Source organism: Hypomesus transpacificus, unplaced genomic scaffold (genome assembly GCF_021917145.1).
Source record: "Hypomesus transpacificus isolate Combined female unplaced genomic scaffold, fHypTra1 scaffold_55, whole genome shotgun sequence".
Lineage (NCBI taxonomy): Eukaryota > Metazoa > Chordata > Actinopteri > Osmeriformes > Osmeridae > Hypomesus > Hypomesus transpacificus.
In genome coordinates, this window is record NW_025814032.1 from 173,882 (window position 1) to 192,415 (window position 18,534).

The 18,534-nt window shown below is 39.7% G+C and overlaps 1 protein-coding gene across 4 annotated transcripts in view; it reads right to left on the bottom strand.

Annotated features, from left to right (window-relative positions):
- The window catches only part of pi4kaa (phosphatidylinositol 4-kinase, catalytic, alpha a), a 227,268-nt gene that overhangs the window by 8,345 nt on the left and 200,389 nt on the right, over positions 1-18,534 (bottom strand). For all 4 annotated transcript variants that reach the window (XM_047017382.1, XM_047017383.1, XM_047017384.1 and 1 more), the window contains exons 43-46: positions 17,373-17,493; positions 4,094-4,223; positions 3,919-3,989; positions 3,740-3,812 (exon numbers count right to left, since the gene is read on the bottom strand). In XM_047017382.1, the coding sequence (XP_046873338.1) occupies positions 3,740-3,812; positions 3,919-3,989; positions 4,094-4,223; positions 17,373-17,493 (395 nt within the window). The remainder of the gene's footprint in view (positions 1-3,739; positions 3,813-3,918; positions 3,990-4,093; positions 4,224-17,372; positions 17,494-18,534) is intronic.

Genomic DNA, 18,534 nt, shown 5'->3' on the forward strand with positions numbered 1-18,534 from the left:
ATTAATGAATGGGTTTGCCTACCATTAGCTAAATTGTTTCCAAAATCTAAAAGTCATAAAATATGATTTGTTTCTCCCTTATGTGCATTTATTTACATTTCGTCATTTAGCAGACGCTCTTATCCAGCACGACTTACAGTAGGCTAAGTACAGGGACATTCCCCCCGAGCAAGTAGGGTGAAGTGCCTTGCCCAAGGACACAACGTCATTTGACAAGGCCGGGAATTGAACCAACAACCTTCTGATTAATAGCCTGACTCCCTAACCGCTCATCCATCTGACACCCCTTTATGCAAAATACTTTATTTGTTATGTTTACCTGCTTTACAAAACATATTTGCATTTTACCATTAAAAAGTCAAAAGTGCCCCTTATGTCATGAGATAAAAATTGCGCTTACCAGTCTTCACACAAGCCCCCATGTGTAGCGGAGCTAATGCACTTCGTAGATTTTACTTAAATTGTCATAATTCTGCAAATAACTAGAGTAAGGTACAATTTCTGGGGAAATTGTAGGGTGTGCTTGCTTGCGTCGATTGCAAATGGGTACATTTATGAACTATAAGTTTTACAACTGTTTTTTTTGTATATTAATATAAAAATGGCTACTTATTATTTATGAAGATTGCATAGATTTAAACGCATACGTTTGTTGCTGCTCATGTACAATTCAAAAAACTAAAAGTGAAGTGTAGAATGAAACGGTTGTCTTCTCATTTCCCCTGCAAGAGGGAATAAGCTAGTAGTGATAAGCTATAGCAGCCTCAGTTGAAAAGTTGGATCAATAGAAAATATTGGGCAATCTGATGTAAATATGGTCCTAACCTCTATGACTTTAACGTCACTTTAAGTTATTCCCTTCTAGTGATATTTTCAAGCATTAAGCCTACTCCTGTTGCATTAATTCATTAAGAACCCCCTTTGAAACAAGCTATTGTAACAACGTTGTCACCGGCAGTATTTCAGATGGAATTGCGATTCAAACAGTACCATCTGCTAACTATATATGCCCCAAAAACTTAAATAAGCTTGACATTTATTTAGGGGGAAATGGCTAATTCAAAAGAAGTTTGCTGGAAGCAATCATTGTCAGTAACAATGCCAAATGCAACCATTTGGTCTCAGTCGAGAGCCCTGCGTTGAGAAGCTGACCCCGGTAAATTGTGCTACGAGCAAGCTAGCCTAGCTGCTGTTGCTTGCCAAACTTCAGTGAGGGAATTGTTTAAATATGCCGGAAATGAAAACTGTTCTTTTGACATAAAGTTTAGGCTGTGGCATTGAAGACAGCGATGCACCACACAAGCTTGAGTTGAAATACATTATTCAATGTGACATTACTTTACATGCACGTCTTGAACTGAACGATATTTGCTCTGCAACCGTCTTACTAGCATGTCTATGCACGTCGTATCTATGCATCGTTGCTAACGTGTGCTGATGTTGTGACGTAAGGCTTGCACTGAGTTCCCTTTGTGCACACAAGGCACTTTTTGCCACATAGGGTGGCCCTGAAGTGCAAACCACACCCCCTAATATGAGTAAATCCCCCAAATGGAAACACTCCCCCCAAATACGAGTCAACTCCCCCCCAAATAGGATGACTTGCTCACCTCCCCCCCCAAATAGGATGACTTGCTCACCTCCCCCCAATACAAAGACAAGCTCCCCCAAATGGGAAACGACATTAAATTAACTCAAAAACACGTAAAAATCGATAGCAAAACAACCATCCCGGTCCACGTAACTCTGTCATTATCATGAAGTTGATCGTTTTGTTTGGAAGAAAAGAAGAAACATATTAACAATTCAGAGTCATGACTTGCACTACTCTATTTTAATCAGGGACATTCCTATGAAATAATCTTAGATATGCTGTTGACGTTTCACACAATTAAAATAAGTATGCGCACACTAAAAACGCAGTTGAAGAAAGCAGGACTTTTCAGAAGAAAAAACTAATAGACCACGACAGAAGTACGAAATGCCATAATGGTTGTTTGGCTATCGATTTTTACGTTTAACACGCAATTTATACTTTTGCATAAGTATCCTACTATTTGTTACATTCTTCGATAGCAAAACAAATGTCCTGGTACACGTAACTCTGTCAGGCTATTGCATTTTGTATTTCTGTCGATCAACTTCTTATTTCTTGTTAGTTAGCCTACTGCATCCGATCAGCGACGAAGTGTAGTACCAACCCTTTCCGTTTTCGGAGTCAGATGGCTAAACGGTTAGGGAATTGGACAAGTGATCTAAAGGTTGCCAGATCGATTCCCGGCCGTGGAAAATTGACATTGTGTCCTTGGGCAAGGCACTTCACCCTACTTGCCTCGGGGGGAATGTCCCTGTACTTACTGTAAGTCGCTCTGGATAAGAGCGTCTGCTAAATGTAATGTAATTGAGTTCATGTAATGTTTTTGAGTTAATGTAATGTCGTTTCCCATTTGGGGGAGCGTGTCTTTGTATTGGGGGGAGGTGAGCGCGTCATCTTATTTGGGGGAGGTTGACTCGTATTTGGGGGGAGTGTTTTCATTTGGGGGATGCACTCATATTAGCGGGTGTGATTTGCACTTCAGGGCCACCGTAGCCACACAAAAATTGTAACCTCTTAAAACGTGCAACGGATCATAAATCCCGTATGTAGCCCAAATATTGAGGGATCCTTAGGGGTGGGAAAAAAATAATAAGAAAGAAAGAAATATATATGCAAGAGAACAATGGTTGTGCTTGCCGAAGGCTTGAGCACACCCAATTATAGGCGATATATAAACTATACATATTTTACTAGACATATACATATGCTACACATTTTATTTAGGCTATATGTATATGACCTTTGTCTGAATGACAGACTTGTGCAAGGGAACCCTTGTGAAATCTGCTGATAGAAAAGCGAATCGCAGCCTTGAAACACAAGGGAAAAAATAGATTATTAAATAAATACATTAAATAGATTATTTTTGGTAAAGTAATCCTTATTTTTATGCCAAACCACGTAATGAGATTTCTCGCATACCTTACAAATAATTTGTTGGGATGGAGGTGGCATTTAACCCCAATATGCAATTTTTCCTCAGTTATTCTCCAAAAGTGATAAACACTTTTTATCCAATTATTTTTGCTTAGTTTTTTTATAACCATTCGTTGACTTATGAAGCTAAACACACTTTTCCCTCATTCAATTTGTGTGTTCTCTTATCTTTTAATGTTGATGTATGAATATGGTATATTGCCTGTGTCACCTCATCTATATGTAAGTCAGGGATTACTGCTTGCCAGTTCTTAAACACTAATCAACTTTAAAAGGTTAGATTTGGTTTATAATCATTTATAGGGGCCCCAAAAATGATGGGTTCTTTTTTTAATATGTAAGAGAATTACCAAAAGATTACATCCTATAATGTGGGGTCAGATGGCTGAACGGTTAGGGAATCCGGCTATTATTCAGAAGGTTTCCAGTTTGATTCCCGGCTGTGTCAAAATGACGTAAGGCACTTCACCCTACTTGCCTCGGGGGGAATGTCCCTGTACTTGCTTTAAGTCGCTCTGGGTAAGAGCGTCTGCTAAATGACTAAAATGTAAAATGTTATAACTCTTTGCCAGGGGTGCCATTACTTCAGGAGTTGACTGTATATAATAATTATTATATAATACAGATAATACACACAATACAATTTGAGATAAATGTATAACTATACTATCATTTGATCAGGGTTGTTAGGCAAATGTAGCACACCTCTGCATAGGTGTTCCAGACTTGTAGTCTATATCCAAAACAATGGCTTCAGGGTTACTGGGGAGGTAGCATCCTGAGGTCCACAGCATCCACATAAGGAAGACAGAAGGTATCAAGTCAAGGGGGGCGAAAAACAGGAAGAAAGCACATTACATTGTTACAGTAAGGATCAAGATTACCTGGCTGGACCTTTATATCAGACAGGGCTTTGAGACATGCCCTCTTCCTCTCCTCTCCCTTTGGAACGGGCCTGAAAAGCAAAAAAAAAAAATTATGATACACTATTCTAGGTATTCTACCCCGACCATACCAATTTCCATGACAGAAGGATATGCCGTGATGTGTTCTTCCTACTTGATGATGGCAGACACATTGGTGATCTTGCCAAAAAAGTCAAACTCTCTCCCATAGAAGTCCTTGGCTGGACCAGACAGGGATCTGGTTATCTCCTCTACCATCTGCTCCAGCAGCTCCCCTATATCAGCTGCAAAAAGGAAGAAACAGGGTTTCAATTGAAGTACAAAAATGCAATTAATTTATTATTCAACTGAACTTGAACAATGACAATAGATAATGTACAACTTTTGACATTGATGACGGGGAACAAGTCCAGATTAGGCAAAGCCAATAGATTTATGAGAAACTAGAGGAAGAAGAAGTGATAAGTCGCAATGATGAGAATTCTCAAGACTATGTTGAATTAGGAAAACACGGTGAGGCTGTACCTAGATATGATTCTCTGGGAGCTACAAGATTTTTTGAGTGTGTAAACCAAAAACAGATCAGAGATTTCAAAGACGATGTCCAAAATAATAAGGTAGAGCAAGCTGAGGGAATCGAAGGGGCATAGACAATAATTCAATCTAATCTAGGTTCTAACAGAACTGCTGAACTGATTACAAGTCCAGCAAGAGTCTACGATCATGGATAAGGGGGTCACTCCAGAATATCCTAAACAGACCCTCCACAACTTTAATCATAGAGGGAATGCTAAGTAGAAACTTGAGGTGGAAAGTGAAAAGTTCAAGGGTTTTCTCTGTCAGGAATGTTATCACCATCATTCCAGCACTCAGACTATAGAAGCATAGACTGTAAAAAAAAGTAGAGAAGAAAGTCTAGTGTCATAACCCATTCCCCGCTAAACTACAAGTATTTAACTTGTGCAGATATGACACCTGTATATGATCTGACTGGTGACTGGTCATCAAACCTGGTGACTGGTCATCAAACCTCTGGAGAGTTTCACATACCAAATCTGACAATTTACCTGGCACACTAGTAAGAAGTTCAGCAACAAGGGAAGCTACTAACCTTTTGACATCACAACCCCTGAGTCTGATTCTTTATTTCTGTGGCTAACTATCCCAGCAACAAGGGAATCTTCACAATCAACAGGGAGTCCTTGGTGTTTACTTAGCCGGTAGCTACCCATCACGTTGCCTACAGCCCTGCAGTGTCTGCTTAGTAATTTACAAGTGGCATTCATTACGCAAGACAATATTGTGCAAAAAACATTCAACAGAGGAATCACTGGATTTCAAATGATGGTATTGTTGCTCCCCAAGCGAAAAGGTGTTTTCATGCACACAAATGTTTTATTACAACTCAGGACATTGACAGGATTGATTGAATGCAATTGTCTCAAAGAGTTCCTGTGTACAATATGGCATAATGAGCCAAGTATTTAAAGGGTAATCCGTCTCCTGAAACATTTTGTAAAATAAAAGAACAATGTGCTGAGCCCAGGCAATACAGTAGAGTGATGTAACCTCTCGCGTTTTGAACAACCTGAACAAATACAGAATGGAAACCTTTGCTATTTACTGGATGGCCATAAATAAATATGCTTGATTGACTGATTGATGATTATTATTCAAATTGTTGTTTTGTAAATTAATTACATTGTGTAAGTAATCGCTAATGAAGAAACTATTTTAGAGAAGGAGAAAATCTTTAATGCACCGCTCTTCCTAACATCACCTCCTCCCAAAACACTCATAACTTGCGATGCCTACTCTGTGGCAAAGTTTAAGGAATCAATGCAAACACACCTGAGGTGGCATTAGTGTTGCTTTCATCAACGAAAATGATGATTAAATATTGTCGTCAACGAACCTTAATCACCTTACGAAAACGAGACGAGACAAAAATAATGATGCTTAAGTGACGATGACTATAATTGGGGTGTGCTTGCCTTGGCGACCATTGTTATCTCACATATATATTTATTTATTGTGAGAATGCTGTTAAGCATCAACTTCTTAGTTCTTCCGCCTTCGGTTATTAATCAAGCCTACGGTGTTAATACATACCACTTTGACACACTTGCAAGAAATGATCCGCTGCTTAGATGTATCATGATCTTGTTATTTACGTATAAAAAACTCACCAGGGACAACGACAACATCGGCAACCCTGCACTATGAATTATTATTTTGATGTCATCTTAAAGTGTCTGAACAGGACTGGGTGTGCAGTTACGCATGATTAGTTTCTCCTCCGTCTTGAACCTGAAACCTAGATTCTAGGTTAGAAATGTTGCCAGTCTGTTGCCAATGACCAACGGTTGCTACCTTTTTCCAGCAAGTTCAAGTCATTCCAGTGTTGTCCTTTTACCTTCAAATTCGTTCAACCCAGACTTCAGCAACTGGTTTTCTGCTCAATTTTCACATTTTCGTGCACCTCATCTTTCAGAAATGTTCCCCTTTTTGTTTTGCATTTTTTTTCTTCTTTTCTTCTGTTTTCTGCCTTTATCTTGCTCAGGTCCTTTCAAAAATACATTTCACAGCAGTACCTTCCAACTGTCAGTACTTTTGCATTTTTCTTCTCTTTTCTGTACTTTTCTGCCTTCATCTTGCTGCAGGTCCTTTAAAACATACATTTCAGGCCTTTTGAAACTCCAGCAATTAAGCTTCTGCTAAATGTTCTAATTGTTATGCATTGTTCCTCTTCTTTCTGATTTTTTTCACTTTTTGTTTTGGATTTTTCTTCTCTTTTCTGTAGTTTAAGCCTTCGTCCAGCTCCAGCCCCTATTTAAAATACCTTTTGGGCGCTTTGGAACTTCAGCTTGTAACTTTCTACAAAATGTTCAGCTTTTTTAGCATGGTCAGCTATCCCCATTCAGGTTTTCAGCATTCTCACTGCTGTTTCGCAGGAACAGCCTTTTCTAGTTATTATTATTATTCCAACTTCTTAGTTCTTCCGTAGGTTTTTTGGCCTTTAACTAGTTCTGCATACTTTCACCGATTCCTACAATTTTTGTATCAAAACGTTCAGCTCCTTCAGGAGATGATGGCTATGACTAGGGGTGGGCGATATGGCCAAAATCTTCTATCACGGTATGAGTAATTTTATATCACGGTTACGGTATATATCACGGTATAGTAATTGTTCTGTAAATTAAATTAAGAAATGGTACAAAATAACCATACCGTACATCATCACACTCTATTATTTATTACAAACAAAAACAACTGCCTCACATGAGACAACACTTGAGTTAAAAACAAAAGACTCAAACTGTACTGTAGCTACAATATCCAACTTATCGATTAAAAATTTTCTGGACTGCGTGAGCTTTCTAGCTATCTCTCTAATAATTTGCGTTCGGGGGTTAATAAAGTACCTATCTATATTATCGACTATGGAATCTTTATCATATGGCTTCAAATTTTACAATGAGGAGGCTAACAAGTAACACTAGCAGGAAGTAGCATTGCTACGAGTGTTATGCTTGGTTGCTAGGTAACGGAAGCTAGCTAGCTTTTTTAATGAATGCTCATTAAGTATTTGTAGCCTACTTATCATTTTGATAATAGGCTAATATAGCTAATATAGACACTTAGAGCATGTGTTGCCTTCATTATAAGGCTTATATTAGGCTTTTAATTTGTTTGCGGCTCCAGACCGAATTGTTTTTGTTTTTTTTGGTCCAATATGGCTCTTTCAACATTTTGGGTTGCCGACCCCTGTCCTAGATCAAGAATGCTAGCAACGCAACCAGTGTAATTTTACAACAAGAATATTACAGCAAGAGACAAAAAACTTGAACAACAAATCGAATTGGTTACCTGCAGAATGGGACATCAAATATATAAGTAATTAGCATCGGCATGAATGGGTAAAATTCGTCAGAGAATTTCGAAAGTAGACGTGTTTTTAAACTGCCGGTAGAGTCGTATTTCTGACCGCACAGACGCATAAAGGATATCAATGGTTTCGGCAGAGTCTTGGGTCTCGGAAAATATCCTCATTTTTTGGATTGGACGTATAGTTTTGCGTCTAGGTCAACTTGTTTGAGGTGTGGATGCTAGGTAAATGTTGGTTATTCTCTGCCCTCAGCATGTTAGCAATCATAGCTGCACCATCACCGAGGCAACCAAACAAACAAGCACCATGAAAGCAGAATTGGGTAACGTTTCGGAAACTGCAGGTCGAGTCATATTTCTGACCGCAGAGACATATAAAGGACATCTCTGGTTTCGGCAGAGTCTTGGGTCTCGGAAAATATCCTTATATTTTGGATTGGACGTATAGTTTTGCGTCTACGTTAACTTGTTTGAGGTGTGGATGCTAGCTGAATGTGTCACTCTCTCTGCCCAGCTCGTTAGCGAGTACAGCTGCTCCATTGCCGTGACAACCAAACAGACACGCACCATGAAAGCAGAATTGGGTACGTATAGTTTTGCGTCTAGGTTAACTTGTTTGAGGTCTGGATGCTAGGCACATTTCTGTTATTCTCGACGAACCAATGAAGTTCATCATTCATCAAACCCGATTACTAGCAATTGTCGGTTTATGCCAATAATACAATTACTCCGTTTACATGTGTAATTAGTTATGCGATTACTCAATAAACACGTGTACATGATTCTTTTTTATTAATCGTTGTATGCTCCACGGACGAAACTTGCACCATCATCCTTCTGCAACACAGTGTCGCCATGTCTTCTTGTATCGGCCCTACTGCTGTATGTTTGAATTCTACTAAGAAAGCCGAGTAAATGCACTCAATGGTATGGCTATAATTTCAGCTGTTAAAACGATAATATTCTTGTTAGACTAGCTAGCCTACTTCTTCTCCTGTTTAACAGTTCAGCTTTCAGCTTCTCCCGCATTGTAGGCTATTTTAGCTCTTAGCTTTGTTAGATCATGCAGTTCAGCTTCCACACTGCCTCTTTTGTGTGACTCACACATTTTTGAAATTCATTTCACCTTTCAGCTTGCGGGTATTTTCTAATTTCTGTATTTTCAGCAATAAAAATAAAAAAAATACAAAAAAAACATTCAGCTCCTTCAGGAGATGTGTGCTATGTGTTTTGGTATTACTCCCTTTTATACTTAAAAAAATATTAAGGTTTTTGTGCAAATTATTCTCCCTTTAAAAGTAATGGTAAATCCTTTCAAATCATTAAAAAAGCTTCCTCCTCTTTCAAACTTAACTACTTCAGCATACTTTCAGTCCTCCTCTTTCAAACTTAACTACTTCAGCATACTTTCAGATAGAGACACCATTCAACCTTTAAAATGTTCACAAGACATTCAGCTTATAACTTTCTACTAAATGTTCACTATGTTCAGCTTTTTTAGCATGGTCAGCTATCCCCATTCAGGTTTTCAGCATTCTCACTGCTGTTTCGCAGGAACAGCCTTTTCTAGTTATTGTTTATTTTCGCGCCCCTAAGGCTCAGTCAATATTTGGACTACATAGACAACGTCGATGTCAAAAGGTTCGTCTTGGTCGCGATTGCGTTGGTTCTATTGGGATTTATGTTCCGTTGCACGGTTTAGGTTTTAATTAAGTTTTTGTGGCAAAAGTGAAGCTAACGGTGGCTAACTTGCTAGCCACAGTCACTGACGCTACTGACGTCACTAACGTCACGAAATATCGCGTGACTACCTCTAGCAGAACATAAGTTTAGCAGCTCGTTAACTTCTGGGAGATAGCTAGGCTAACTGCTTTACTGCAAGGGAGCTGCAGAAACGCCACAAGCAAATAGGCCAGGGTGATAACCATTTAACCTACTCATTTTACTTTGTGATATGAAAAACAATATAAGCTGATATAAGGAAGTAGTTACATCTACTTTCGAAAACATTAGTCTACTATTTCACTGAAGCATTAGCATCGTGACATTAGCCTCTGTTGCCCGGGCAACACATACTACAGCGGTCTATGATGCATCTGTTTTCAATCGTTAAATAATAAACATTCCTCACAAATACATTTTCGTTGTAGGATTTATTATGACATTAGATTACAAGTAAACGATTTGTGGGTGAAATTATACCTGTGGTTTCAAACCAGTGTAGCTCACTGCATTGCTGTAGCCTAGTCTAGTAGCTAACACATTAGTTTAGCAGCTCGTTAACTTCTGGGAGATAGCTAGGCTAACTGCTTTACTGCAAGGGAGCTGCAGAAATGCCACAAGCAAATAGGCCAGGGTGATAACCATTTACTCATTTTACTTTGTGATATGAAAAACAATATAAGCTGATATAAGGAAGTAGTTACATCTACTTTCGAAAACATTAGTCTACTATTTCACTGAAGCATTAGCTTCGTGACATTAGCCTCTGTTGCCCGGGCAACACATACTACAGCGGTCTATGATGCTTCTGTTTTCAATCGTTAAATAATAAACATTCCTCACAAATACATTTTCGTTGTAGGATTTATTATGACATTAGATTACAAGTAAACGATTTGTGGGTGAAATTATACCTGTGGTTTCAAACCAGTGTAGCTCACTGCATTGTAGCCTAGTCTAGTAGCTAACAAAAACATCTCCACAGCTGTTTACAGTACTAGGAAGTCAAACGGCGGCACATGTTCGGCACTACTGTACCCTCACTTAAATCAAAAGTCTTTCAATAGGTGAAACTATCTGACTAGTGACTACTAACCTGAACTCCGTTGCCACAGCCTAAACTTCAATCTGTTCATGAAAATAATTCATTTCAGCCTAGACCGTACAACGGAAATAACGTTAAATCGAATTCAACCAACGCAATCGCTACCAAGACAGTCTAGTAGTAGTTGAAGCCTACAATTTACCGGGGAAGCTTCTCCACACAGCAGGGCTATATCGCATTTTGCCTTGTTACTGACAATGATCGCTACCACTGACATTTTTATGAATGAGTGATTTTCCCCTAAATAAATGTCAAGCTTATTTACATTTTTGGGGGCATATTTTCAGTTAGCAGATGATACTATTTGAATCACGATTCCATCTGAGATAGCTACTTGTTAAAATAAATTTCAAAGGGGGTTCTTTATTAATGAATGAATGCAATATGAGTAGGCTAAATGCCTGAAAATATCACGAGAAGGGAAAAACTTACAATGATGTTTAAATCATAGAGATTAGGTACATTTTTACACCGGTCTGCCAAATATATTCGTTTTGATTCAACTATGAGGTTGCTGATCACCATTCCCTCTTGCAGGGAAAATGACAAGACTATTTCATTCTACTCTTCACTCTTAGTATTTTGAGTTGTAAATGAGCAGAAAAAAATATGCTTTTAAATCTATGTAATCTTAATAAATAATAAGTAGGCTATGCATTTTAATATAAAATATACAGAAATATCAGTTGTAAAATATCATTTAAATACGGACCCCTGCAAGTAAGCAAGCACACCCAACAATTTCCCCAGAAATTGTACCCCCTCTAGTTAAATATATAATGCAATATTGTAAAAAAACAACAAAAAAAACTGCTAAAATGTCTGCTAAAAAACTGCTAAAAATTTTTGTTGACGAAAATGAGTTGAAATGTTATAAGCGCAGCTAGTTCAGGCAGGTCAATCGGGCAGCGCGTGTCATTCATTTATCGGGGACGTAAGGCGTCTTACTCCACCTTCCTTTTCTCCGATACTCCCATGTTAACAGCGCATATCCATTGGGCCATGTCCGATAAGGCGTCTTTAAAAGACGCGCGGATAGGGACACACACACTCACCCATTTGTTGTATGATCAGTGCTGCTGCCACCCTCCACCATCCCCTTCTCCCCCATGCTGTCTGTACTGTACGTTCTGTCCACCAGGGAGATTATGTCTCTATTGCTCCCTGCCTCATATATCATGTCATGTATGTGTTGCATTGAGGAGGCAGGGAGTGCTTCCCTTAGATCATCCACTCCGCCAAAGTAAATCTACCATGTCCATGTCATTTAACAATAAATGCTCAAATCTAATACGTGATTGTCTTGACTGAAATAATGTTATTTCGTCTTGTTTAGTCGTGTTATTATTAAAAGACAAATAAGCGCAGCTAGTTCAGGCAGGGCAATCAATCAGCGCGTGTCATTCATTTCAGGGATGTAAGGCGTCCCTGTTCCCATGTTCACACTTGACTTCTTTTTTTGAAAAAAGCGCTGCCTTCAGCGCCTTTTGAGCGCCTTTTGAGCGCGAGAATTCTGTAACCTTAACGACCTGAACAATCATTCACCTATAAATTCTAGCGATACATTGTTATCCGTTATTTCCCATTGGTTATTTAATGACAGCTATTATGCCGAATAAAATGCAATTACTTGCTATAGCTTTGGCGTTTGAGGAGGAGGGTGTAGTTGAACAGCCAAGGCGCTGTTTATGGGTGCATGAAATCCTCCGCAATAGGGAGTCGCAGGGGGCATTCCGCAATCTGGTCCAGGAGCTCCGCCTAGACCAGTGGTTCTCAACCTTTTTTGCTCCATGACCCACATTTTAAGATACCAGCGCAGTCGCGACCCAACAACAAATAATAATCAGCATGAATCATCAGGCCAATAATTTAACGATTGTATTATTATAATTACTACCACTACTACTAGGCTTAATACCTATTATAATTACTACCACTACTATACCAGTTTTACCATTGAAAACACATGCAACTGTTTAACGGTCAGGATCAGTAAAGCAATCATGGACTAGGCCTATATGCTCAACTTCTTTGAGAAATCATGGACTTAAGCCATACATTTTCAACTTTCTTAATAGGAAATTACGAATTTACATGTTCAACTTCTTAAGGAGAATCCATGGACGTACAAATTCACCTTTTTAGTCAGAGGTGGACTTACATGTTCCACTTATCACAGGACTTTTAATTAATTTTCTAAATGAGAAATCCTTACATGCTCAACTTCTTAATGAGAAATTGACTTACATGTTCAACTTGTAAATGAGAAATCATGGACTTGTCTGTACAAGTCAACTTTTATGGAGAAAGCATTAACAACAGGTTGGCTTGACTTTTTTTTATTAGGTTTGGTTTATTAGGTTTTACAGGTTTATTCTCTTCTTCTTCATAAAGTTAATAAAATTCATAGATAAATATAAATATTGGGCTTGACTTTTTAATGCCAAATCTGGGGCTGTTTCTTTTTTACAAGTCTGTCAACATTTGCGGTGATTGAAGACAGTGCAATCCGAAGATCATGTTCAACGTTCAGTTTGTTTCTGCTTTTGTTCTTAAGCAGTGTGAGAGCAGAAAATCCAACTTCGCATAAAAAAGTGGTGCTGAAAGGGAAAAGAACTCTGATTGCATGGCGAGCAAGGGTAGGATACTAATGGGCAACACTGCACCAAAACTGAGGGAGAGTCAACTGTAAGAACTTCTTTTGCAGGCCACGATCACACGATAGGTCCACCAGTTGAGATTCCTTTTCTGATGATAAAGTCACCGTCTCTACGGCAATTCCAAAAGGTTCCGTTATCCAATATTTGTCCGGCACCTTCTGCTCTGGAAAATAATCACAAAAGCGCACATGCAGCTTTTCCAAATACGCTCGCATGACCCTTTTCAGCTCCGATCTGTCAGTAGGCCTATCCGTCAGGTTTACTACCTCTTCACTCACGTTCGTGAACATGTCCAATCTGTCACTGGAAACATGCTTGGTCCACAGACTCAACTTTTTCTTGAAGGACTCGATTTTGTCCATCTGTTCAAATCTGTTATGCCCCCTGCCTTGTAATGACACATTCAAAGTGTTCAAATGATCAAAAATGTCGGCAAGATATGAGAGACATGCAATCCACAAGTCATTGTTAAAAAAGTCTGCCAGTTCTGCGTTTTTCTCAGCTAGAAATGCAGCCAGTTCGTTTCTGAGTTTGTAAACTCTGGATAACACTTTGCCCCTGGATAACCAGCGGACATCGGCATGATACAGCAATTGTTCGTGATTGCTCCCCATCTCTTTGCAGAAGGCTTGGAAACAACTTGCATTCTTTGCGCTATGCTTGATGTAATTCACAACTTTCACAACCTCTTTCAATGTTCCGTGAAGCTCCGGTACCATGTCTTTAGCAGCTAATGCTTCCCTATGTAAAAAATTTGCGATTCCACATAGCGTTCGGTGCAGCTACATCCAAAATTCTTTTGACAACCCCTGAATGTTTTCCTGTCATCGAGGCTGCCCCATCCGTTGTCACACCGACACACTTTGACCAGGAGAGCCCCACTGAGTTTAGGTATGTGTCCATTGCAGAAAAAATCTCTGCTGCAGTTGTTGATGTTGGCAAATCTGCATGAAATAAGAACTGCTCTTCAAAGTCACCATTCTGCACATACCGCACATAAACCAAGAGAATGACACGGCTTGCCACGTCTGTGGATTCATCCAGTTGTAAGGCGAAATAGTCACAAGCGCATCTGTGCCATCGATATCGATGGCACAGGGGAGGATAAGCTCTTCTGCAACCGTATGGGCCTTTTTGCGTTTAGCTAGCCGGTAGGAGACAAGATAGGATGCATGTAGTGCTTGCTCCTGAACAGTGATGGCACGTTCAAATGTTTTTGGGGATGCCTCAAGGTTTTGGCTCATACGATTGAATTATCTAAATCTGTGTCTTTATAACGGGCGTGCTTTGTTATCAAATGTCTCTGTATTTTAGAAGGCTTCAGGCTTTCGTTAGCTAGCAGCTCGTTGCATAGCACACACAACGGCTTTTGCTCACCATTCTTCACGCAATATGTGAAACCATATTTAAGAAATGCCGGGTCGTACACTCGTATGTATTTCTTCTTCGGTTCTTCAGAAGAAGACGTATCTGAGCTGGTACTCGGTAGCCTGACGTTGTCATACTCATAATTCTAGTCAGAATATGAGTCTGAAAACTCTCCGTTGGGCTGTGACTGCGGGGCGTGTTTCAACCGAACTCATGAAACAAATGCCTCTTCGCTCAACAAATTCAACCCAAGCGCTCTTTCGTGACGTTGTTGATTACGTTACGGTTGATCATCTGTCTATCATCGTATAAAGCCCTCCCTGGAAATTTCATTGGTCCGTCCCGATTCTGGTTTTCTGTAGTTGTCCCCAATACGAGACCCTCCAGACCCAACTTCCCGACCAAATTTTTTTGTGGGCGGGAAAAGTTGGGCTGGCAGCCAGGCTAAGTAATCGGTTTACACTCGTATTTTCTTTTGACTGTTGGAAAAATCTCAATTTTATTTAGTCTATTCTCGACTCTTCTCTACTTGTCTCCAGTCATGTCAGTGTAAATCATCGCGCAGTCCAGTGACGTTTTGCATGTTGCTACATTTGAAATATCTGATATGCAAATGTGATTGGCTGAATGTTCGAACACGTTATTGTTCGATAGGCCTACATACAGAACCAGTGCCGGCTTATGTAATTTAATTTCAGAACTGGGAGCATGGATTCCCTAATGGACAGAGGAAGCATGGCTAGTGGAAAAAAGGTTAACATTTAGAATTTGTCTCGCGACCCTTTCAGAAACTTCCGCGACCTAAATTTGGGTCGCGACCCAAGGGTTGAGAACCGCTGGCCTAGACGATGCTAAGTTCAAGTCATTCTTTCGTTTGGACAAGAGCCAGTTTGAGGACCTCCTCAGGAGGATTGGACCAGCCATCTCAAAGATGCAAACGAAACTCAGGGAGACCATCATCCCATAGGAGCGTCTTTGTATTTGTCAGTAATTGTACTCCAATTTTACAGTTTTCTTGTGCGGCTTATATTTCGAAGCAGTTTATAATCCGTATTTAGAACAAAAAAGTGGCTTTGTCTCAAGATCAGACCGTGCAGCTAATTTAATGCTCAAGACTTGAATGGGGGCTTATTAGCTCTACTTAAAAGAGGAATTATTTAGGCTACTGTGTTGTCTCAGTTACACTTTCAGGGCTTGGAAATACAGTGACTTGCTAAAGTAGGCAAATGGCTAGTAGAACATAACATTTCATAATAATTTCAGTTAATCGAACAGCTGCAAGACCCAGTGAAATGTTATAGGCTAGCTATCTCTAGCAAAATAACGCTAGGATCGCTAACAACATTACTAATTCAACTTTGGTAGTGTAACCGAGCTCTTTGTAAGTTTGTTCTAAATCTAATTGCATATGATCCTATGGACAAAAAGACACGGACGCGGTCTCTTTTCATAACTTGCTCTTCTTGACATCGCTATTCGAACAGCCCTCACTGATTTCACAAATGCGTTCAGCATCAAGCCTACGGCAACTCCCGAGGGGGACAAAACACCGTTGTCCGTTGTAGGGCTGTCCCCACTTGGTCGACTAGTCAATTTTCTGGTCGATATGCTCTTGGTCGACTAAGATTGTTTTAGTCGAGCTGCCATATGGCAGTGCGAGATCTGATTCCCGCTTGTGTAATTATTGCTGAATTGACGAAATGTTCAACAGAAATTTTATATTATATTATTTAAGACAAATAAACCAAAAAATATATAATTTAAAAGAAAAGGTGTTACTGTTTTACCTTTCGTTAATCTGCGCTCTGTTTTGGTTTGGTATTTTGCACACTGCACGTGCACAATTGGCTGCAGAACTACAAACTCTGCCATAGCCTACTTTGTCGGTGTTATTAGTCAAAATGGAAAAGACATCTGTTGTATGGCGGCATTAGTACCGGGTGACTCGAAAAACGTTGAATGCGTCCATTGCAGATGGAAACGGATTATAAGGTTGAAGGATTAAATCAGCGAAAAATTTCCCCTCATCTGTCCATATGACAAATGCCTATGGCAAGCTAACTAGTGCTAGCACAGGGCATGTAAGCCATTTTCACAGATTGACAAAGTTTAGGCTGTGGCATTGAAGACAGCAACGCACCACACAAGCTTGAGTTTCAATACATTTTTTTATGTGGCATTATGTACTGTACATGCAAGTCTTGAATTGCTTAAATGTATGATGCTGCTAGTACACCACGGCACAAAACTTGCTGAGCAACAGTCTTACTAGCATGTCTTATCTATGCATCGTTGCTAACGTGTGCTGACATTGTGACATTGTAATGTTAGGCTAGCACTGAGGTCCCTCCTGCCACACAAGGCACTTATTGCCACAAAAACGTTGTAAGCTCCTAAACCGTGCAACGGAACATAAATTAAAATACAAGCAATGCAATCGGGACCAAGACTAACATTTTTACACCGGCGTTGCGTATGTAGTCCAAATATTGACGAATTCTTTAGGGGTGGGAAAATAATAAATAAGAATAAATATATATGAGAGAAAAATGGTTGTGCTCATCAAAGGCAGGCACACCTAATTATTTAATATCCAGTATTTTTTCGTACAAAAAATATTATTAAAAAAGGATACACTAAACTATTTCAGTGTGAGATGGAGAAGTAAGATAGAGAAAAGAGATGCTCACGGTCTTTGTGGTGGCCCTCCTCATCCAGGTAGATGTTGGTCTTCATGTTCCAGATGAATTGATGGGCCAGAAGCTGAGACTTCTGGGCCGCCCACAGGATGTATTCTCTAACGTAACCCATCTGCTCAACATCACAAAAAAAAGCAGGATAACACAAAACATCTTAAAACACATAGATTAATACTAAAATGTATACAACATTTGAATTTTCAGCACATTATACCTCCCTATTTACCTCATGTCACCAAGACCACTTCCAAGAGTTTGTTTCTTCTATTTTAGTGTCTGAAATTCAGGTCAGCTACTTAATAAGCTAGGTAGTAGGAAGTACAAACATTTTTATTCGTATTTTAGAGTTTCTCTTGCCTGGAACAGCTTTCATGTTCCAACCAAGGGGGACTGGCTTAGTCTTAGTGTCTAGGGCTGCATCAAATACCCTCTTTAGTCTGCTAAATATCTGCACTAATCCACATTTGACCGGTGGGGACCTCATTCTTAATATTACTGTAACTGCTAGTTTCTCCTTGCATTCTCTGGCCAGTGGACATCGATCTGTGACAGTCTGCCAAAGCTGGATCTAGTCGCCAAGAGGACATCGGTCTCCCTGACGGACAACAGCAAGTTCTTGGTCCCTTCCCTTCCTGTCCATCCACCTGCCTGTGATGCTGTACCGATCAAACACCCCCAGCCCTAAGGCTACCACTGCTTAAACTGACATTTACCAACTCTGACCCAAGTTGAACACTGGATTTTGGTGTTTCAACACCCATTGACACTTTCCTGATGTATGACTATGTTTCGCCTGTGTTCTGCACCTCTTTCTCGCCAACCGTCTCTGTAGGAGGGGATCCCTCACTGAATTGCTCCTCCGAAGGTTTTTCAATTTTTCAAGTGAGTTTTTCTGGGAGTTTTTCCTTGTCTTCCTTGAGATTGGCTGAAGGGCAGTTCTATGGGGGTATGTGAAGCCCTCTGTGACATTACTTGTAAAAAGGGCTATACAAATACATTTGATTTCATACAAACCATTGTCAGTATGGGACAAACTCATTTTGGCAATTTTCCAAAACACGTTTAATAAGTATTCCTGGGGAAATTATGGAATGATGTCCCAGATTAACCACAATAAAATAAACCCTGAAGTCAAGAACCTTTCGAAAACGCT